At 35.3% G+C, this 23,622-nt stretch overlaps 2 protein-coding genes across 3 annotated transcripts; both read left to right on the plus strand.

Annotated features, from left to right (window-relative positions):
* The first annotated feature begins 3,131 nt into the window (after positions 1-3,131).
* On the plus strand, positions 3,132-14,025 carry LOC18423106 (Tetraspanin family protein). The gene is made up of 6 exons (XM_006827725.4): positions 3,132-3,385; positions 7,133-7,232; positions 10,950-11,030; positions 12,096-12,200; positions 12,706-12,897; positions 13,771-14,025. The coding sequence occupies exons 1-5, from the start codon at positions 3,216-3,218 to the stop codon at positions 12,892-12,894; spliced, it is 645 nt and encodes a 214-aa protein (XP_006827788.2). The 5' UTR covers positions 3,132-3,215; the 3' UTR covers positions 12,895-12,897; positions 13,771-14,025.
* A 4,493-nt stretch (positions 14,026-18,518) lies between these two features.
* DES-1-LIKE (fatty acid desaturase family protein) lies at positions 18,519-21,949 on the plus strand. 2 transcript variants are annotated; one of them, XM_011627221.3, is made up of 3 exons: positions 18,519-18,696; positions 20,847-21,674; positions 21,781-21,949. In XM_011627221.3, the coding sequence occupies exons 1-2, from the start codon at positions 18,550-18,552 to the stop codon at positions 21,669-21,671; spliced, it is 972 nt and encodes a 323-aa protein (XP_011625523.1). In that variant the 5' UTR covers positions 18,519-18,549; the 3' UTR covers positions 21,672-21,674; positions 21,781-21,949. The 2 variants fall into 2 exon arrangements, with proteins under 2 accessions (XP_011625523.1, XP_088727707.1); XM_088871581.1 differs by having other exon boundaries at positions 20,847-21,949.
* Positions 21,950-23,622: the final 1,673 nt, after the last annotated feature.

The following is a 23,622-nucleotide window of genomic DNA, read 5'->3' on the forward strand; positions in this document are numbered from 1 at the left end:
TTTTATAAAAAAAATTAAAAATAAAATAATTCAAGACGTCGAATTTAAGATCAAATGGTTAGTGACTCTATTGACAAAAAATGAAAATAAAAAATGGATGGTCGAAAAAACATAAATCTTCTATATTGTAAGATAATGGACGGTCGGAGAAGCATATATCTTCTATATTGTAAGAGAAGTATAGAAACTTTTCTCAAATATTTATAGTGAAAAATATTGTTTTTAAGTAGAAAAACTTAGAGATGTATTATTTTATATATAAAAAGTGAGCAACCTTCAAATCGATTTTATTTCAAAAAATCGGAGGAAAAATTCGGGTCGAAAAAATAAATCACCAAACAATAAAGTAAGCTATAGAATTGTAAATATTTCGGATTTGGTTCAAAAAAAATAGTGAAAAAATCAGATAGATAAAGATGATAAAATATATGATTATGATTCTATTCCATAGATATACTAAAGCCACTAAACACTAATTTTATATCCTTACTAGTGTCATTAGAATAATACTTAACCATTTTTTGTTTAAACTTTAAATAAATCCAGCAACAATGCTTACTTTATTGTCGCATCATAAACCATATCGTAGATCTATTGTGACTACAAAATGAAACAACAACAACAATGCTAAACACAATAACTAAGTAGTAGATAACAAGAATTGTGAACCAAGATATCGGATTATTTCTCAAAAGAAAATAAAAAAAAAACCTCAGTATAGAATTGCAGCTAATTAAAAAAAACACAAATACACAAATATATAAAATTGCGGTCCATCCAAATTGCTATGTTGTATACACCAACAAAAAACAAAAATAAAAAATAAAAAATGAAATTAATCAAACTTCTTTATGCATAAAAAAAAAAAACCAAATGCTCAATAAATTTTGAACCTCGCACTAAATAGCTAGCGAAATCTTTAGTATCATTGAATCTCTGTCTTGCTCTTTACAAGGACACTATGGGTTTAAAGGACAAAGAAAAAAGATTTTTTATTAGGTTGGTCTTCTTCTAATTTTGCCTATTATTTTAAGATATACGATTGTTTTAATTATTTTTTATTTTTTAAGAATATATTGCTTGTATTTTTTGTACACTTTTTAAAAATAACCATTGGTGAAATTTTTGATAGAATTTTTTGTTAAATCAATAATCTTAATTTACTCCTGTTGTTAATGTATTTATCTTTAAATTAAAATTAAATAATATTAAGTTAATGAAGAAATAAAGTTATAGGAAATAAGTATTTTTTGAAAAAAATATAATATACGGATTTATGTTAAAAATTCGTGATTTTTTGAAGATCTTTTGAAAAAATCAGAGTTTTTGAAAAAATCAGAGTTCTAAAGCATATATAAAAAAAATCAGATATTTTTTACAAAAATAATGTTTTAATCGGAGAATGGCTAACTATGGTTTGTAGCCAAGTGTCAGCCAAGAAATCCATCTCAGGTTTGGAGTTTGGCGTGGATGTTGGTTCAAACAAATAAAATTAAAATTGCTTTATACACTGGTTCACCAACCCTATGATAAAAATGTGCATGTTCCTTCATATGTTATATGAGCCCTCAACTAAAAACTGCATCAAATTTTTTTAAAAAGACTTTTAATATTTTATTTTCACATACTCATATTATCTTACATACGTAAGCTTTTTTTAAATCCATAAATGCTATCACGTCTACTTCATGATGGATCATAAATACAACTTGTTCCTAATGGAGCAAGATAAACACCATATAAGATCATAAAAAGCTAATATCAAATGCTTAAGTGTACCCACAAGTAAATAGTTTCTCTTTATATTTTTGTTAATAGCAAACATATTTTGGTTTATTTTAGCATATTATTTTTTTCTTTGGTGTGTCTAGATAAAATATATATATATAAGATTCGTATAAAAATCAAAAGAAAAAGAAAGCTAACGCCTAAGATTGACTATCTAAAACACATAGATATTTTATTGGAAAAAAAATACCTAAAAAAAATCTAAGTGTTTTGACTATCTATAACACTCATATTTAATCTGGGTTGTTTTGCTATTTTATGTGTATTGTTCTAAAGACTTACCCTATAGGTCTCACATACGGTCCAGCCCAGTACGAGTCGAGATCAGGACCCCGCCTGATCCTCACCATACCTGTTTAGTCTAAAAACCTAAAGCCAATTTTATAGGAATTGGTTCAAGACTAGGTGATTAGGGTGGTGGGTCACCATGACACGAGTATTGAGATCTATTTCTATCACAGGCAGGAGATCCCATCCCCACCGATCGACCAAAAAAGAAGAAAGAAAAAAGAAAAAACAACCCATTGATCCGGATCTAAGTTCGACGAGTAGTGGCCAAGACCATGACCCCTGGTTTCATTAATTTTATTTTTAGTTAATTAGTTATTATTGTGATCCCCTTGTCCACCCACTTGAAGTAGCAACGGGTCAGGTCAAGTCCAGGTTGAGCTGGCCCAACTAGGTATAAAATGGACCCAAATTGGGCAAATGACTTGGATCCAACCGACCAGTCGGGTTAGGTCTGAGTCTAAAACTAAGAAAAATAATAAACTTATTCGATGTATTTTATAATATATATTGTATATCTTATGGGCCAGGGCATCGACCCGACCCAATTGCCAACCATGCCAACCGGTTGCCGGATCAACAACCGGCTGTCCGGCGAGCATTTTCGTTCATTTTTGGCCGTGTTTTTTTGACGATTGTCGCGTTTTCTATGGCAACGCATGGAAATAGACGTCAACCAAAATCTTCCTCCCAAAACATTCCAACTCCTAATTTCTTTCTCTCTCTCCTCTCCCAAACTTAATTATTCTCGTCATAATTCTCTCTCTAAAATATTTAATCTTATCTGGTTTAATTTCCCATGCTTTATCTTCATTAGACTGCCAATTCAATCTCTCTCACGCATTTATCACCCTCTCTCTCTCTCTGAACTTTGTTGAGAATCGACTCTCTTCACTGATACTTCTCTCTCTCTCTCTCTCTCTTGATTTTCTCCACTCATTTATCCTTCCTCTTATTTTTTCTTACTTGTTTTTTAAGCCCTCTCTCTCTCTCTCTCTCTCTCTCTCTCTTATATATTTTTTCCATCATTTATTATTCTTCTTATTCTTTCACTTGTTTTTGAGGCTCTCTCTCTCATTTGGAGTATATTGCTTCTCCCTCACCCCTTTCTCTCTCTCTTCTGTGTTTTTGGTATAGAAATGGGGAGAATGGTTCGAAGCTGTCTTCAATCGCTATTGAAACTGGTGAATTCGATCATAGGGATGGTAGGAATCGCCATGATTCTGTACTCCCTGTGGATGCTGAGGATTTGGCATCAGAACCTCGTCCATAGTTCATCATATGGTATCCCTGAAACACATGCTCCCTGGTAGGTTTCGTGGACATGACTCTCTCTCTCTCTCTCTGCGCCTGGTGTTTAGAAAAGGGGCTTGTAAATCATCCATCGGGTCTCTTTCTCTTCCCCCGCCCACCCCCATCTCTCTATATACGTGCTTGATGTTCAGAAAAGGGACTTTTAATCACCTCTCTGTCTCTCTCTTGATGTTTAGAAAAAAGGGGCTTTCTCCATGGCTCTCTCTCTCTCTCTTTCTCTGTCCCATCCTTCACGTTTAGAAAAAGGGGATTTGTAATCACTCGTGGGTCTCTTGGTTGTTTGAAATGGTGCATTTTGTAATCATTCTATGGGACCATGTATGGCATACGATGGTTTTCCTTTTCTTATGACTTGTGAGTAAAATTCTTTTTGGTTTTAAGGAGATGGGATGTGTTTATGTAGGACCCTTGCTGTCTTTCTGGTCTGCTACTTTTATTTTGATCTTTGCCACATGAAAAAGTTTGCCTTTTTCCTTTTCTCATCACATGTTCTTTTGCAACAGAAGTGTTTGCTTAATTGGGGAAATATCTTTTTTTCCTTTATATTTTTTTTTATGATAAAAGAGGGTTGAACCCAACAACTTAGGGTGTATTTTTCTATGATAAAGTAGGGTTGAACCCAACAACTTAGGGTTTAAGAAAGAAATCCAGCCAAATCTTGAGACACAAAGATACATGGACCAATGATTAACACACATTTGCGCATGTGCACACCCACCCAACCTTAGTTTTTTAAGGAGTTTTTGGCATTTAAGGTAATGCTGTACAAATTGGTTCATGTTGTGTGTGTGCGAAAGCGTGTGCACGCTTAATCAATGTTGGATTATTGTGACCTGTCGCACTTGATGAGCTCATAGCTTGCACCTAACATGGGTTGCATGCATAATCGACGCAGGTTTTAGCCATTATACTGAACATGCATTTATTTTTGTTATGATGGAAGGCCCAGTTCAGTTGGGAATTCTAAATTGAAACAGGTCTATATAAGATTTCTCATCAAAACGCATGTCATCACTCTCATTGTCAGAGCCTTTTCCCAACTAATCGTGCTTTTCAATATGCATATGCTATACTAAAATGGACAGAGCTTTTTGGTTCAAGAAATTTGGGAAGAAAGCTTGGTAATTGTCATTCGTTGAATATTAAATGGAGTGTTAGATTGCAATAAGGGGAGAAAAGAGGATGGTAAATCATAGTTCATTGGATTGTCGAATGCTAACCGTTTATTAATCTGACTGTCAGACCAAGTTATGACCCAAAAAAAGAAAAAAAAAAGAAAAAAAGAATAAAAAAAGAAACCAACTGTCTTCTATCTCATGACAGAATCGTGTATAGAAATCTGTATTAACTGATAGTTAAATTGCCAGTTCATTGGCTATATTTTGAAGCTAGTGGTGTGTTGCAAGGATTTGAATAGGATTTTAACTACTTCGATGTTTAGTCTCCATTTTCTATTTTTTATGGGAAGAGGGAATGAAGAGCGATTTATTCACTGTGACTTCCCCTAATATGCTTTAGATTTTCTTCAGTGTCTCTTTAAAACCTGCAAGTTCCTGCCTGTTGGGGTCACAGCTTAGGGTGGAGGGTTTTGGAAGCTCTGAACTTGTATAAATGCTTAATGTGGTGAGTGATGGGGATAGGTTTTCATGAAAATTACGTTTCCCATCTACTCTAAGTTATGAAGGGAGAGAGAAAAATCCTCTCGACATATATATATATATATATATATGTATATATATATTGATTTATTTTTATAACTTGTGATATGAGAACATTGATCAAGCATATGGCATTTTAAAGATGCAACACATCTTTTGGAGTATAATTGTAGGGGACTGATGCAGTTTTGTTTTCCTTGCAGTTGTGTTCTTAGTTGTGAGTGAAATATTTGATATCCAAAACTGTAGCAAGAGATGAACCTTCAATTTTGGTAATGTTTGTGAATAGGGAAATCCACTTTTCCAACCTTTAATGGTTGAAAAGAGCATGCATAGACCTTCTGAAACTCTTATTACGCGGTTAAATTCAGTTAGTTTTGAGTCTCAGAGAGTTATCAGTATGGACAAAACTATCTCAGAAAAAGACCTATTGAGAAAGATTCCTGTTTATGGATGTATTTACGAATTTGACAATGTATCAGGAAAAATGAAGCATGAAACAAGCTTCAGCCATGTTTTCAAGAATTCAAGTAGAAAACATGCTTCCCTCATTGAACTCTATGGAGGTGGAATGTGGGATAAGGTTGGTTCTTGCAATGTGTGTGAGGTTCCTGCCATCTTCCTGTGAGGTTCTGAGTTACATAGAGGGTATACAACTTCCCAGTTGCTAGTCCTGTTAGAAATCTAATCTAAAATCTATTCTAGGAGTTGAGTGGGATTGGAAGGAAAAATTTTCCCTCGGCATTTGCAGATGTGATCTTGCCATGACATTTGTGCTAATGAATGTTTTTTGCGTGATGATCTCTCTGTTCAGACTTCAAAGTAATTTTTTGGGCCTTTGAGATGATGCCACAGCATCCCCATAATTCTCTCAATATGGAAAATAATAGTGCTGTTTACAGTCAACTGTAAAACACTCATGATTCAAAAAAGATAAGGCCAGATTTGTCATGATGAAATCCATGCTGTGCTATTATGATGGATGATTCATGGTCCTATCTATTGAACAAATGTCGTGACTTGCATCCGCATCTTCAGATTTTAAAGATCTATTTGCATAACTTACCAAGCACCTATATGTAAGATACAGTTAGTATATGGATAGAGTGACACTTGGTTATGGGACTGTATTATTTTGACAATGTAAATCACTTAATGATTATTGATACTTTGATAGGGTTCTAGTTCTTATCCCATAAACATAAATAGTCATCAATGCCTGTGAGTAAGTGTATATATAATCAGTTATGTTGTGACTTTCAACCTGTCCTGTATCATGATAAACTATAACAACGCATATAAATGTGTCATAGACAAATATTCCCTGATTTTGATGTTAGCCTACTTTCTATCTTTTTGGTAGTTTTTCTGTTTATGCTGTTTAACATTCACTAATAGCATTTTTTAGGTGGGACTATCCCTCTACATTTTCACCAAAGTTATGCTTCTTGCATTGCGGGGTAGTATCTAACCATTAGAGAGTATCAACGCAGACCTGTACTTCTGTATACATGACATGAAACCATTGCAGAACCTGATCAATGCCACATAGTAATCTCTATGATGAATCGATGCACTATGGTGTTTAAAAAAAATGAGAGGAGGGTGCTTTCGAAGAGGAATTTGGTTTTACACCTTTTGCTGAACTAGAGCTGAAAATAGAATGATCTCTTACTCTATGTGAAATCCTTTTGTATTTGTTTTGGTAGGGGAAAAAAAAAGGAACAAAATGAGATTCAAGGGATTTCACACTGAATAAGAGGAACAATGACATAAAGGATATCTATATATGTTTTCACATATTCCATCGTAGTTAACTTAATGTGGCCCGGTATTTTGTACTTATCTTGATATCGTCATCTCTTTTACTTTCTTTTCCAATTTGATAAATTTTTGATGCCTGTGTCATGATTTAACTCTTCTCAAATTGATTGTCAACTTGTTCTTTTCAACTTTTAGAATGGTACGGGAAGAAAGTACTCCAATTTTAATAAAATTTATACATATTTGTAGGCGTTGAAGTTGGTGTACGTAAATGGTTGTGCCATTATCAAAGCATAATGACCCTATTTCTTTTGGTGCAGGTTTATGTACACATTTCTTGGCTTGGGAATCACTTTATGCTTCATAACATGCACTGGTTATATTGCAGTTGAGACTATCAATGGCCATTGTCTCTCTTGTGTATCCTTTTTGAAATAAACCAGATACCTTTCAGTATGAGAATATTGTTTCTGAACATTTACCTGATTTACATGTATTCTTTGTTCATTTGTTGAATATTGTCATGGGTAAAAAGATTCATTTTCTGAATTGATGGCGCAGAGTCCCCCCAAGTGATCCTTATACCTCAAAAAAAGAAAAGAAAAAAGGTGATCCCTACACCTTTTATACTGGTACGATAGGTACTCTCTTGTTGAAACCCCTGAAATTCAGATGGTGTTACTGTCCAGGTATGAGACCCCAAACGGGTTGGGTTCGGGTCCAGGTTTGGGTCCACCATGTACCCAACCAGGTCAGGTCCGCATCTGGGCCTTGGTTGATCCATCCTGATCTGACCCCATTTTCTATAAAGGAAATTCAGGTTAACTAGACCCCAGTCGGGGTGCAGACCCAGTGGGTTAGATCTAGGTCCGATTGGACTTGGATCCGATTGATTCTGGGTCCTAGTCCCTGTCCGAACTAGGTTGGGATTGATCCGACCTTAGTTACGAGGATCACCCCTAAAGGGCATAGTTCCAGCTCCCTCGCTCCAAATCAGGGATCTCAATCGGAGCTCTTTTTTTTTGGGAGGGAGTTCGATCTTTTTCTAGGAATCTTGATCCCTTATTCATAGGTATATGGATCCCCCTTATGAAGGAGTTCGATCATTCTATTTGTGGATCTTGATCCCGATCATGTTGGGATCTCGATTCCCTGATTTAGGGATCGATCCCTATATTTGTGGCTTCGTACATATCATGTAGTGATCCCAAACGTCAAGAATTAAGATAACTAGAGTGCTATATATAGATTGTGGACTATAGAGTGTTAGACTAGAGTTGTAAAATGCATAAACCATATCAATAACTAAAGCATTTAACGGAATGGGAAGAGGGAACTGGGATCTAGTTGCCATGAGCATTGGGATAGCGATATTTCATATTTATGGATTGAGGAACCCAATTTATATGTATCGCGGTCCCCCTGTATTTGGGGTCGAGATCCCATGAGCAGTGGGAAAGGCGGCCCTTGCGAAATGGGATCCGGATCCCTTGAGCTTTGGGACCGAGATCCTTTATATATGGGATCCAGCTCGAGGCTATTTATGTTGGATGGATTGAGATCCTGGATTACCGGATCTTTTGGCCCATGTCGATCTGATGATCCTGCTCCCAATCTTGAAGCCATTCTTGCTCCCTTAGCGAGGGGAGTTACTCGGGTGAGTCTGAGACACTCGTCCAAGACCAGCCTGTGTTTTAAAAAACAAAAATAAAGACAAAAGATTTATATATATATATATATATATATATATATATATATATATATATATATATATATATATATATATATATATATATATATATATATATATATATATATATATATATATATATATATAAAAGAAAAAGCTGGGATTAGCCCACTAGCTCATATGAACATTTGAGCCCAACGGCCCAGATTGAATCTGGGTCGATCTGACGATCACGGATGTTTGGTAGTGCTTGAATTTTAATTTTTTTATACAAATCCAAATCACTTGAAATTTTAGGAGTGTGTTCGTCAAAAATAGTTGAATCTTCAAAAAATATTAAAAAAATATTTACATGAAATAAATTGACCAAAATACCCCCGAAAAGTTTTCGGGGGTATTTTGGTCTTTTTCGTGATTTTTTTTTATTATATTTTTATTATGTGCGCCTTGATGAGAAGAATACACACCTAAAATTTCAAGTGATTTGGATTTGTAGAAAAAAAAATTAAAATTCAAACACGAAATGAGGTTGTGACCGTCAGATCGGCCTATATTCAATCTGGGCCGTTGGGCTCATATGTTTATATGAGCTAGTGGGCTAATCCCAGCTTTTTCATATATATATATATATATATATAACCTCCCCTTTTGCTGCAGCGGATGTCAAACATCGTGTTGGTTAGCTGTCTGCCTCTTTGGAGGCCTCTTCGCAAGAGGTCTTGGGTTAATGTGCCATTTGAATGTTTGGATTAGAATCGCCACAGTACTATATATAGACCTACAAAAATAAGTGTACAATATACTCGGGAAAAACTCGTCTCGCCCATAGGGCAAGGCCGAGTCTAAGTGGACTCAGCGAAGTCCCGGTACACTACTAATGTCTATGGATCCGACCTGTTTACCCCCTTAAAATGTGGGAAGATATCAGGAGAAAAATTACAGAATTTCAAATTATCGCTGGAAAGCTGCTGGTGAAGATCATATTGATAATTAGAATCTTCTAGGCTCTGCTAGATAGGATATTAAGGAAAGTGATGTTTAGGACCAAGTATCTGCATGGTGGACACTTGCAAGTATTGAAGCATGCCTTGGAGAGTAAAGGAAATACCAAGGTCAACTGTATGGGATTGTTGACACTCAAAATCGACAATTTGATCTTTCAATAAGCATCTTTTGCAGGAAGCCGAAGGCTTGAGTTTGATGTGGTGAAGAAGACCTTTGTGGGTCCTATTGAAGTAGCAAGCTCCACATAAGAAGAGGCTGGGATGGTGCATAATTGTTTTAGAATTACCTCTTTCTTTGTCATTGTGATTGTTGAATGTTTTTGTTTTTACGTGCTTGAAGGGATTAGATGGTCATCCCTAAACCATGGAAGTCTGCAAATATAGGAGAGGAGGTTGGAGATATTATTTTCCCTCTGTGGAGGTGTCATCCCAACACTTGCATTTTGAGGCCAATTAAAAACTGAAATTTTGATAAAATGGGGTTTCTAGGGGTCATTTTGAGCTTATGGAAGTAAGTCCCTGCTTTCTAAGGTCTCTTGTTTATCAATGTTTTTGTGACAGCTAATTGTGAAGGAGACTCTCAACTTGGAGCTGATATGAGTGGTTATTATGTCTGGAGCCCTCCTTTCTCTACACTCTTAAACCCTGGACTGTGTTTTGAATACCAATAAATGTCTTGCATCAAAAGGAAAAAAAAAATACTAGATGCAGTAAAGTTAGTTAGTTTGTTTAAGGATAGGCCTTAAACAAGTTCATTGCAAGATCAACTTTCCATAATGTCTTTAATTACGTAGGTTACAAGCCTCTCCTTAGTTATAGTGAAAGCAATGTTTTTCATTTTATTCTAGAGATTGTCCATTTGCTTGTTGTATTTTTCTCTTCTTGTGCCTTCATATGTGTATTTGCCTATTTCAACCAATTTTGCCTTCAGTTAATTAATGCCATTGTAAACATAATTATTTTAATTGTGTGTCTGAGTGAGATATCTATTCGTCACTCAACTCCTGTGTTCCAACTTTTATAAATTATAAGAACACCTTCCCATCTCCCACACCTCTTCTACCTGTCATATGGGAAAGTTTATGTCATGGATAATAGATTCTTCAAACCTGCCTAAATCAATAGTACTTCGAAAAGAGTCCACAGCCAGTAGCGACCCTTATTTTCTAATGGATAAGATATGAGAGTTGTCTTGATGATACGACTTCTTTCAAATTCCTGAAAGTAGTTTCACATCTTCCTTGATTTCGCATTTATATCATGGCTTTATGTTTTGTGATAAATCATGAAGATAATATTGTGGGCATATTATATTGGAGGATTCTGAAGTTTTCTGGCCAAAAAAAAGTTTTGAATTTGTTTCTCAATTTATCTCAGTTCTAGAATATGATATTTAGGTAACTGTTAACAACTACTGGTTTTTGTCTAACTTAACTCTTTTAGTACATGGTATTTGTCTTCTTGCTCTTCCTATTTGAGGCTGGGATTATTGCAGACATATTTATCAATAAGGACTGGGAAGAGGTAAAAGCATTGAATTCATGATTTGAGGACCCACTGTGTGTTTGCGTGTGTGTCCATCAAAATTTATCAGCTTGGTTAATTGTCATAATGTCAAAATCGTATGAAATTCTCTCACAATGTCCACACGCTCCCTCCCATTCATCTCTGGAAATGACCTATCACTTCCATCAAGTTAAATGTCTTCAACAGTGTTTTAAACCTTGGACTCAATCTGGAACTTGGCCACTTCTGGGTCTAATTGGCTCAGCGTGTCCCAAGTCAAGTCTTAAAAAATCTTACTTAGAATATTTACTGGAGTTTTTTTGAAGACTCAGAGAGACTCGGGCAAACTCTGCCAGACTCAAATCATTGGAGTCTGGATTTTTAGTAACTCGGGTAAGTCGAGTCAAGCGCAGAGTTTCTAAACCCTGATTTTAAATTTTTTTAAAATAAAACCATCTTAGACCTTAATGAGTCCTCTTAATTCCTACTTCCTATTACATGCAGTTGCATCAGTTAATAATGGTACTTTTACAGTGAATTTTAGATTTCAATTTCATATTGTTCGCATTGAATGTTAGTTAACATACACATTTCAACTGTTTGTTTTAAATACTCATATGATCCTTCTGTAAATTAGGTTCCCTATTTCGTTAACAATACCTAATTTAATTTAATCCACGTGAATTTATTTAGTATAACACCATATGCTTTTAGGATCCTTGTTTATTATCATATCCCATTTGCCCTCAACCTCCCTTAAATGTTTCTGAAATTAAAATTAGGACACTATGAGCATGATTTTATTGACAGACCCATACATTTTAGCCTATGAAATTCCTATTATTGAGAGGGAGCTTTTATTGACCGACCCAAACATTTTAGCCTATGAAGTTGCTATTATTTTGAGAGAGAGAGAGAGATGTATCTTTTGTTTTGATGAGCACCCATATCTCTTAACTTTTAATGGTTTTGAGCTCTTCATCTTTAGCCGATGATGCTTCTATTGGGAGAGGGAGGGTGGTTATTCTTTTGTGTCGATATGCCCTAACCTGCTGTCTATTTCAATTGGCTTGACAATTGTAGGATTTCCCAGAGGACCCAACTGGGAAATTTAATGAATTCAAGAACTTTGTGAGAACCAACTTTGAAATGTGCAAATGGGTTGGCTTGGTGGTTCTGGTTGCGCAGGTATGTTACTCTGGTCTCCTTTCTTTTAAATATTTTTAAATCGCAATGCTTGTGATCCATTTATTTAATGAATGTCAATCATTAGTATGTCAATTTAAAGTATTTAAAAAATAAAGAAAAAAATTGTCCTCTTAGGTAAACGACCCAGTTGCAGGCGCATTTATTGGAAGAGCGAACTTTCTATGCGTCTCCATATGCGTATAATTTATATATGGCTGGGACGAATAACCGCCTAATCTTTTAATCAGATGGTTGGCCAACAGTTATGTCACATATTAGTTATAGGATAATAAAAACAACTAGTGATAGTTTGTGATATTGTTGTCAGCTCAATACCAACTATCTGATCGAGATCACAAGTTGTTGGTCCGCAGACATATATAAATTTTGTGTGGCGATACAAATAAGGGTTTCCAGTCTTCGTAAACGATCTCCATTTGTGAATATTAAGTTGTCAATGCCTTAGTTTCCTCATCTGACTGTTATACCACTTCATCTTGGCCAGGCACTATCCATATTCTTGGCAATGATCCTTAGAGCCGTTGGTCCTCATCCAAGGAGAGACTACGATAGCGATGATGACTACACTCCTGCAAGACTCCCACTCTTGAAGAACCATGCACCACAGCCTCAATTTGGTGTTGAACCTCACATGGCCCCCATGATTGATCCATGGAGTTCAAGATCACATTAAAAGGTGTCATTTTTTTAACTCAGCTAGATGTCTGTTTGTTGTATTTGTTTCCTCTTTTGCTTAAGGAAATTTATAGAATGAGCGCACCTTGGTTTTTTTTGTTTTGTACAGTTAAAAAGGCCCAATTTAAAGAACTTGCCTTAGCTACACTCGCCCCTGTGCTATACATACACTCCCTCTGGCTGAATATGTACTAAGGAGTATTTTTTTGATGTGAAAGTTTGGTGTGCACATTAGAATCATCATATGAGTATTCTATAAAGAAAAGGATTTTGAGTTCCTAAACATTTAGATGTAATTGTCCAAAAATTGCATGGCTTCTGTTCATTCCTAGGGTGTCTTTTTTTTTTCTGAGCTATATATATAAATTGATTTCTTTCTTAAGTTGATTGCAAGGTTCAGAAGTTACATCCCCAAATTTGAGGTCCTAAAAATACTCATAGCTAGTGTTCTCCCCGAGGAAGCTAATGTACTCTTTTGGCAAAATAAACAATATATTGGGAATATACACCTATTGCACAAGCTGATATTATTCCAATGATCTGAATTGCTGACAAAATTCTGATACATATGTGCAAAAAGACCTAGCTGACAATATCTTGATAAAATTCCTTAGTGGTAATATCATGATTTCAATAATTGTCACTAAGATTTTAACTGTCTATATGTTTATGAAATTTGTCTCCTCTTTTCCTCCCTGAACTGTATACAATAAGCACATTTTTCTTTTTGTAAAAATTCCCAAGCCATCAGATTTGAAAACTGATTCCCACAGCGGTGTGAGTTATTGATCCAAAATCCAATTGTTCTCATCCTATAGGAATCCGTAATTTTGAGCATTTCTTTTTATTGTTCATTCTCTCTGGTCTTGTACAGGTTAATAGATAAAGAAGAAGGGGTTCTTTGAGTTCAGACATTGAGAGCCACGACCCAACGGGTAATTGAATCTTTGTACAAATAGACTGGTCAGCTTTTTGTGCTGCCCAAAATTCAAAGTAAGAACTGGTCTACATGGTTGTTATTATCTGCTTCTAATGAAAAGGGTACATATTTTTGTATATTGTATGTGTAGGGGTTACATGGATTTCTTTACTTTCCATTCTTAATGACAAGCAAATATACTTTTGTGTAGGACTTCTTAATGTTTTATATTGAATGGATATTGTAAATTATAGGGAAATTGAAAGAAAAATCCAGGATTTAAAAAAGGAAAAGTATACAAAGAGACTATGTACTTTTCATACAAGAAGGTCACAATTACTCTTGTCCATCAGATTTAAAACGGATGGTTGTAAGACTAGACTCGAAAGTTCAAAATTTTTTCTGAAACTTCATGAAATATTTCAAGCCATCCAATTTGACATCTAGTCATTGTGACCTCCTTGTAGATAAATAGTCACATAGTATATAATCTTTTTTAAAAAAGTCTCATGTATGTGATATTTTTATGCTAGTAATTTTTTGAGAGTGTATGTTGTATTTTAGTTTAAATTTTTTCTTACATATTGGATTGAGTTCAAATTTGGGACCCATACTTCATTACACAAATGTGAAAGATACATAAGAAAATAGTTTAAAAGGAATGAAGTTGCACAAAATGCCTTGAAACTTGGCGATAGCGGATTATTTTATTATTGAATATATATTTTGTATATAAAGGTCACAATCATTATTGTCCTTTAAATTTTAAAATGGGTAATTGTAAGAGTGTCATCAAATTGACACAAAGTTCTCAAATTTTTTTTATCAAGACTTTGTGATTCACCCAAGTCTTCTAATTTGAAATCTAATGAGTGGAAATTGTGATGACCTCTACGTACAAAAAAAAATAGGAAAAAAGTTTATATAAGTTATCAAATATATATTGTACTAATAAGTTGCATCTAAAAAATCCACTATAGAGGTTTTTCTTTTGCTTGAAAATCCTCAAATCGATCATCTCAGCTTCGAGATTCATAGACATGAAAACATGGAATTTCTAGTCTTAAAAATTGTTCCTTCTAACAAATTATCTAGACTGTCTAATTTCAAGATTTTAATATTTGTTTGATCGTTAGAACTTTAAATTCTTAATTGGGGGCAACAATATATTTTTATATCCTTGCAAGGCATAACAACTCTGCATTTTCAACATGGTTTTGAGGAGCACTTTACTTCAATTGACACCTTATACAACCCTCACCCAAAGATAAAGGGTCACAATCCTTATTTTTTAAAATTCCAAAAAAATGAGTCTAAATTTCACGAAGGAAAAGTAATAATACCTATAATCGCATGGATTATAAAAAAGGATCATGATCACTTCACTTCTCACCCAAAGATAAATGGTCACAATACCTTATTTTTTTAAATTCCAAAAAAAGGAGTCTAAATTTCACCAAGGAAAAGTAATAATACCTATAATCGCATGGATTATCAAAAAGGATCATGATCACTTCACTTGTTGAGAGAGATAATTGTAAACCATTTACCCTTCATATGAGATGTCACAATTATCTTATTAATGCCACTTATTCAATACTTGTTCTTTCCAGATGTTCCTGGTTGGCTTAAAATAAGGAACACATCCCTTCATTAAAACTGAATTGGAGTCCATAACAAGTTGGCTATTTACTGCCCTAAACTTATAATGAAATTAACCCTGCTTTGACTCGAATTGAGTCGCTTGAACTAAAATGACGAAATTATTTGTGCTTGGGTTTACAAATTTGGACTATGTGTTTCTATTTTCTTGACAAAATTCAGAATTGAATGTGGTTTTGGAGCCTCGTGATAAAGTCTCTTACTCTGTTCTTATCAAAAGATAAGGGTTAAAAAAGCCCTTTTGACTTACCACTTTACTCACCCTCCTTTAAAAAAAAAAAAAACATTTAAAAAAAAAAGTTATCCTTTCAATATTGGAACAAGTAGGGGCATTTTAGTGATTTATTTGTACATGGCATTGAGCAAATTACTAAAGAGTAAAATGACTCTTTTCTCCTAAGGGAGTAGATTGTCCATTTGCTCCATCGGGTAAAGTCCAGCCCTCTAAGTAGCGATTTTATGTCTGTCCTATGCGAAACAAGCCAGTGGAGGCAACATTAAAGCACTCGTTGCTGAGGGCTTTGACGTTGCTAGGGAGAGAGGTTGGAAGAGGCGAGCGCTCTATTAGGAAGCTCTTTTCCACGGAACAGACCGGAGCCGATGGCTAAAGGGTGATATTAGAGTGATGGAACTTCATCTTTGAGCAAGGAGCAGAAAAGGCATCAAGGAGGTTGAATCCTTCTTGGGGAACAACCTAATGTGATGAAAAACTAAGCTGCTTCTCTAGCATTGCTAATTCAATTATATTAGAGCCGATAGCCTTAGGAATCTGCGGGCTCATCAAGCTCCATACCTGTCCCTAGGTGGGACATAGATCTAAATATCCCTGCTTACAAAAGAATTCAGTTCAAGTGGTGTTAGAAGTTTTCGCAAATACATCATGCCATCATCAAATATTTGATATTTTCTAACTTTTTATGTAGCTCACTAGAGGCTCTGGAAACAAAGAGAATATGCGCACAAAACATATTTATGAAAATTTGAAAATCTTGAAAATTGACAGTTAAAAAATGCGTTACAAAATACACTATTTTCAAAACTTACAATCCATTTTTTTCTCATGTCCATGTATCTTGATGTCGAGATTATCAATTTAAAGATATTTGGGCATGAAAACAACCTCTTTTAATCAAATTTTGAATTAAGCTCAAATTTGATTGTCTAGAGCCTCGGCTCTATATAAACTTTTCCCTCCAAGTGTCGATCCGACCTTAGCTTCAAGTTAGGTTGACACTTGGTGTGCTCACCCACCATTCGGATTTGCTATAGGGCTCCAGGGTGCTAGTCAACACTGTTGAAGCTTAGGTAGGGTTAGCACATGGAGTGTTGACCCACACTCTAGATTTGCCATGGGTGAGAGAGAGCGAGAGGAGGAAAATGAGCAAATCAGGAACTTTTGTACGAATGAAACTCAGTTATCGAGGTCGATAGCTTTAGATGGGGTCGGCATTTGGGGCACCAACCCACACTCTAGAGCTCTATGCAGGTGGGCACTTGAGTGCCGACTTGAATCGAGCTACATTGACGTGGGGCATTTTGGAGAAATTGAAAAGAAAGTTGTAAAAATATGAAAATTAAGGAAAAAAGTTTATATAAAATTGACACTTCAAATCGTAGAATTATTCTGCCCTAAAAAATCATCGAAAAGGGTATTTTGACGTTGACAAATATCTAATTGATCATCTTGAAATCAAGATATATAGATTGGAAAAAAATGATTTTAAATCTCCAAAATAGTACATCTTGCAACATATTACGCGGATATTTTCATGTGTATTTAGATTTACTTGATTTGAGCTATTTTAGGAGTTTAGAGATAAAAATAAATTCTTAGGACATCCTTATGATACAGTTTGAAGGTGTGCCTTACTTTGATTGTTTCAGGTTGCGAAACCACACCTTATTTTAAGGAAATGTATACAACTTGTACTCTTAACCATTAAATTTGAAACTAGATGGTTGAAAATGTGTTAATATTTGGGAACAAATCTAAAGTTCGTTGGAATTCCAGTGGACTTTAGACCATTATGGTCTTTTTATGACCATAATGGTCTTAAAGAGCATCACGGTACTAATGAGCATTCCAGTGGACTTTAGACCATTACGGTTTTTTTATGATCGTAATGATCTTAAGGAGCATTACGGTGTTAAAAGTATCGTAATGAGTATTACAGTACTCAAAGTATCGTAATTCTATCATGCCATTACGGTAGAAAGACTATCATAAAAGGGTATTTTCATCCAAAAAATCATGAAAATTGAGAAAAAAGGTGTGAGCGAGCTTTTAAAAAGTTTGGGTTTTTTTTTTTTTAATTTTGTTAAATTTAATATATATTAGCGATAATTTCCCTTTTGATAACTTGGTTGACAGATAGATTTGATTAGTTTTTTTTCGAACGTGTATAAGATCCCACGATATATTCTATTCCTTCAAGAGTATACTATCCATTTACTCCATATAGATTAGTTTTTGGACCCTCAAATTTTGAAGATATGATCTCTATAACACGTAGATTGACTTTAATAAAAAATTCCTAATTGCACCCTCTTAGCAGATAAAAAAATAATGTCTTAAGATTGAATACAAACGGTCCAATTTTTAGAGAGTGAGATCTAACCATTAGAGAACTTTTCTTTTTTAGAATAATTATCTAGTGATCCCTAGGTTAGGTATATAGTGATACCATTTACCCCTAGATTGGGCGTGTTACAAAATTCGAAAAAATTTCATTTAAAATTTGAGCTTGGTCAATAGAATAAGTACAATTATCTAATTTCACATCAAATGGTCAAGATTAATTGTAACTACCTTTTTCTTAAGATAACTTGTCTCATTGTCCTCCCAAAGAGGTTATCTTAACAAGAGAGTAGAAGCATACTATGCTCCCGAGGGAGCATAGTGAACGTGCTTGTCATATTTTCGATCCCCGTTTATTTTGGTCGGGTCGGCCCTAGGATCTCTCCATTTTGTGGCGCTGCCTGCTTTTGAATTGTAGGGGCTTTTTCTGTTATTTTAGAGAGAGAAAGGGAGGTTTAGACTTTAGAGAAAGAAAGAGAGAGAGAGGTTCATCAATGGCGGAAGAAGCAGAGGGGGTAATCGCGACCGATTTCTTCTGGTCCTACACAGATGAGCCCCACGCTTCAAGAAGGCGTCAGATCATCTCTCTCTACCCTCAGATCAAGGAGCTCTTCGGCCCAGATCCATGGGCTTTTGCTAAGGTCCTTCTCTTTTCCTTGTTCCCAAATTTTTATGGTTTTTTTTTTCTTTCTATTTTTGGTGGAATTTTTCATTGTTGTTTTCTGATATCTAATCGATTCTGAGGTCATAATCGTACAGGATTGTTAAATGTTCTCTGTATTTTCTGGTTAAATTTACTGAGACTTTTGCCATTGAGCCTCTCCTATAATTTTTTCCTGGTTTCTATCTTTTTTCTGTGTATTTCAGTTCACATTGTTGTTTTGTGAGTGTTTCATAGATTTTGTGGTAGAAATCATGTAGAATATGTTATGTGCTCTATTTTTTCTCCCTCCTTTTTTTTTTTTTTTGCATTTTAGTTCGCATTGTTGTTTTGAAGTTGTTTCAGTGATTTCTCACTGGACATTGTATCGGATATGTTATGGGTGTATTTTCGGTTCATATTGTTGCTTTGTGATTGTTTCATTGATTTTGTACTGGAAATCGTATATGATGTGTTATGATCTCTGTGTCTCTCATTTTTTTGGTGTATTTTCAGTCTTTTATTTCCTATTGGTCTAATTTTTATCTCTTGGTTTTCTAGAATTTGTAGTCTTTCAAAATTGTTCTAAATGACTTGTTCTCTTCATTTGCCTAGACTAATTGGGCATTTACCCTTTTCGCTATAATCATGCAGATTGATCTGATCCTGGAATTTTTGCATATTTCTTTAGTCTTGAACAAGCAATTGTATTAGGATGTCCTTGTACTCTGGCGCCTTTAACATTTGTTTCTGAAACGTTTTATCCCAAGTAGTGTTTCTAATTTGATGAGTGCTTCTTCTATTGTGGTGTGGTTTGTTTGGATTCTGATGTTCTAGGCCCTTTTCCGTTGAGATGGTATTATTCTTCCGTTTGATTTTTTTTTGGGTTTTTCTTGTTATCAAAATATTTTCAATTTTCTGGTTTTTCTTGTATTTTCATTTTTACTCATGTTGTGATTTGGTCAATTTTTTTAATTGTTTGTTGTTGAGATGTTTTCATTTATTTTTATCGTGGATGTTGAATAATAATTGTTCTAGTGGTCTCTATCATGGGAAGTTATCATGGAAATTTTTATGGGTAAATTTCTCTTGCATGGTTTCATATTATAGAGGGTGTGGTTTTGGTAAGTCCCAACTTTACAAAATTGGTGAAGCCACAGTACAAAAAGCCTGCAAGAAAACATAGTTCCGGTGCCAAAAAACCCTCCTGCAAATCTATTTTCGTCCTTGACTGTGGAACTTGAAGCACCAAAACATGGTGTTGTTCCACGAGGCTTGAAACGGACAATCCAGAAAACATGAGGCAAGATGGATTATATTTAGGAATTGATAGCCAATTTCTTTTTTGTTGAGGTTGACATGATCAATTTGCAGGTTTTCTAGCATCATAATTGTGTTTTATCTCTTCTCCACAAATTTTGCGACCTCATGTTGAAATAGTAACATGGCTTCCTTCTCTTGGATTACTTAATTCTAAACCCAAACTCTAGTCTCTTGCTATAAAATTTCCTAGTTTCTTTTTTCTAGTACACTAGGTTTTCTTATTGTGGGACCTCTCGTCTTCAACCTCCCTGTAGTGCTCAAAATTTTGTATCATTTACAAGCTCATTTAAAGCCAGCTTTTAATTTTCTCCCTCCCAAAATACTTCATCTCAAGGGAATAAACAATAACTCAATAAAATAATTAAACATTTATGTTTGAGATGATGTTCTTATGCTCACCTAGTTGAGTGGTTTAAAAGCTTTTATATCAGAGAGGACTCACCTAAAAATCCTATCACTGGCTCCTTCATCTGTAGGCTCACTCTTGATCATCTCTCTGAAAGAGTGCTAGAAATGTTCTTTTGGTTTTTAAGATATCAAAATTAGTAGAATGTCCACTTTGCATTTGGATGGGGATTTTCAGTCTGTCGTTATATGCTACTACTTGGTTCAGTATTCTCGGTGGTAAAATCTTTGCAACACCTCTGAGATGTAGAGACTAAATACTGTGCATGTAGGTTGACTATCTAAAATAGCAAACTATTGAGATTTTCTTTAAAGAAAAAAAAGAAAAAAAGTGCAGTGCAAGAGAGGCTTATGTCATCAAACTCTCACTTCTTAGTTGCTATTTTCTCACGCCAAATCCATGTTATCACTGTGTTTTCCCAGATTACAGCAGTCGTCCTGCTTCAGCTATGGACTGCGTTCTCCTTATGCGATTCCTCTTGGATGAAGATAGTGATTGTCGCCTACTTCTTCGGTTCTTTCCTCAATCATAACCTCTTCCTCGCAATACACGAACTAAGCCATAACCTTGCCTTCTCGACCCCAACTTACAACCGATGGCTAGGTATCTTTGCCAACCTCCCCATAGGGATCCCTATGTCCATCACCTTCCAAAAATACCACCTCGAGCACCACCGCTACCAAGGAGTAGATGGCCTGGACATGGACATTCCAAGTTTAGTTGAGGCCAAAGTCGTTCAGAACCCCATAGCGAAATCCATTTGGGTTATATTCCAGCTCTTCTTCTATGCCTTTCGCCCACTTTTCCTAAACCCTAAGCCTCCTGGCCTTTGGGAATTCACCAACCTCAGCATTCAACTAAGTCTGGACTTGTTTCTAGTCTATTTCTGTGGTTGGAAATCCCTTGCTTACCTGATTTTGGCTACATTTTTGGGTGGGGGCATGCACCCTATGGCAGGTCACTTCATATCGGAGCACTATATTTTTAAACCTGATCAAGAGACCTACTCTTACTATGGACCTTTGAATTTGGTCACCTGGAACGTTGGGTACCATAACGAGCACCATGATTTTCCAAGAATTCCAGGGAGCAAGCTTCATAAGGTGAAGCAGATTGCACCCGAGTTTTACGAGTCATTCTCTTCATATAAATCATGGAGTCAGGTTATCTACATGTACATTATGGACCGAATGGTGGGGCCGTACAGCCGGATGAAGAGGAAACCGGCAGCAAAGAAGACAGAGTAGGAGGTGATCTCTTTCTTTTCCTTCTTTTATTTATTTTTTTCATTTATTTCTGTTATGTTTTAGCTGGTCATTTCTCTGTCTGATTATTTCTATACTTTTTGGGGTTTAGAGATGAAATGGCTGTATAATTACAGCGGGAATCACGAGTACCATGGCACTTTTGTATTGCCTTGATTGAGTAGCCGAGGAACATCGAGTTCCTTTATTTCGTTGTTTATTCCATGTATAAATACTGTTAGGTCCCTTTTTTTTTTTGTAAATTAAGGAAAAATCATTCATGTGCTGGTTTCCCCATTGTGGTTAGGTTTCCATTAGGTCTTCTGTGGAAGATCTATATCTTACCCATTACCACACTATAGAAGCATAGAAAGTTGCAGGCATGGAGAAGAGAGAAAAACTAGTACTACTTGCCTTAGCTTAACCAATTAGCCCTGTTGCTATTTTTCCTTTTTTTTTTTTCTTTTTTTTAAATGTCACTAGAATGGTAAAGTGGTTGAACTTTGTCAAAAAACCACCAAGGTATTAAAATCAACCATTTATAATCTCACTTGTTCTAGATACCGATCCCCTGGCAAGATTTTATAATGAAAAAAATATATGTTTTAGAATATTCTTTTATGGAAAAACATTTGCATTGCAAAAATTTGGAGAAAATTGCCTAGTTTATGTGTTTGAGTTTTAGAGGTTAGCGCAGTCCTTTAGATTTGAGCTTGGCCAATTTTTTATATTCTTTCTCCCTACAAAAAGCATTTTGAGGGTCCATTTTTTTTTTGGATGGGAGGCTGCAAGGTGCACGCCAAGATTATTTCCCAAGTAATGTGTACACTCCCTCTCTCTCTCATTCTCCAAATTTGTTTGGTTTCCTCTGTCCCCCATTTCGGTGGGATTTGTGAGGAAATCATGTTAAGGTCAGTGTTGTCAAATTCGCTTGCCTTTGGCCGAGTGTTGTCAAATTCGCTTGGCTTTGGCCGAACAGGCTGAAGCCTTCGGATCGTGGGCCTAGACCAAAGCGAAACGAAGACTGGTGATGTCGCTTCGGTCAGATTTGGGCTACTTCGGTCAGATTTGGGTCTGCTTCGGTCGATTTGGTCAAAGCTTAGCAAAGAAATATTTATATAAAAGTATTTTTTTGTTAATTTTTATTTTTGATTTCTTCATTATTTTTATATATAAATATCTAATTTATTTATATTAAATTTCTTTAAATTTTTCCGAAATCTTCTCCCGAATCGGCCGAAGCACCTAATTGCTTCATTTTTCTCACCAAACCAAAGAATCCGAAGTGAATCTTACAACATTGGTTAATATCCTACCCAAAATATCTAGCTTTTTATAAAATTTAAAACTTTGGTCATTTGTTTTTCTGGATTTATCGTTGAACTTGATCTTGATCTGGTTGTGTATGCCTGAGTTGGCCATGGAGTTCAAGCTGCCAACACTTGCTCGCCACAAGTGTGACTTGTATCTGTTAGGTTGAGTCAATAGAAGTAATTTTCATGGAAAACCTGCTGGGTTGACATAAAGTTGTAGCATGGACACGAGCACTTGTGGATACAGGCCAAGGCGTATGTATCGTACCAATGTTATTAAATCCTCTTCCCTTTGGTCGAAGAGGCGGAACCCTCCGGATTTTAGGCATATATCAAATCCTCTCCCCTTTGGTCGAAGAGGCCGAAGCCTCTGGATTTTAAGCATAAACCGAAGCGAAGCGAAGGGTTGTCGCTTCGGTCGGATTTGAGACGCTTTAGTAAGATTCGGGTATACTTCAGATCTATTTCAAGTATGCTTCGGCCAGCAAAGAATTAGCTATATAAAGTTTTTATTTTTATTATTTGCAATTTTTTATATTATTTGTATATATTTTATATAAATATCTAACTTATTTATATTAAATTTTAAAAAAATAAAAAATTCGAAACCTTTCCCCAAATCGGCCGAAGCACCTTCATTT

The sequence above is a fragment of the Amborella trichopoda genome, chromosome 7 (assembly GCF_054954075.1).
Source record: "Amborella trichopoda isolate Santa Cruz 75 chromosome 7, AtrichopodaSantaCruz75HAP2 v2.0, whole genome shotgun sequence".
NCBI lineage: Eukaryota > Viridiplantae > Streptophyta > Magnoliopsida > Amborellales > Amborellaceae > Amborella > Amborella trichopoda.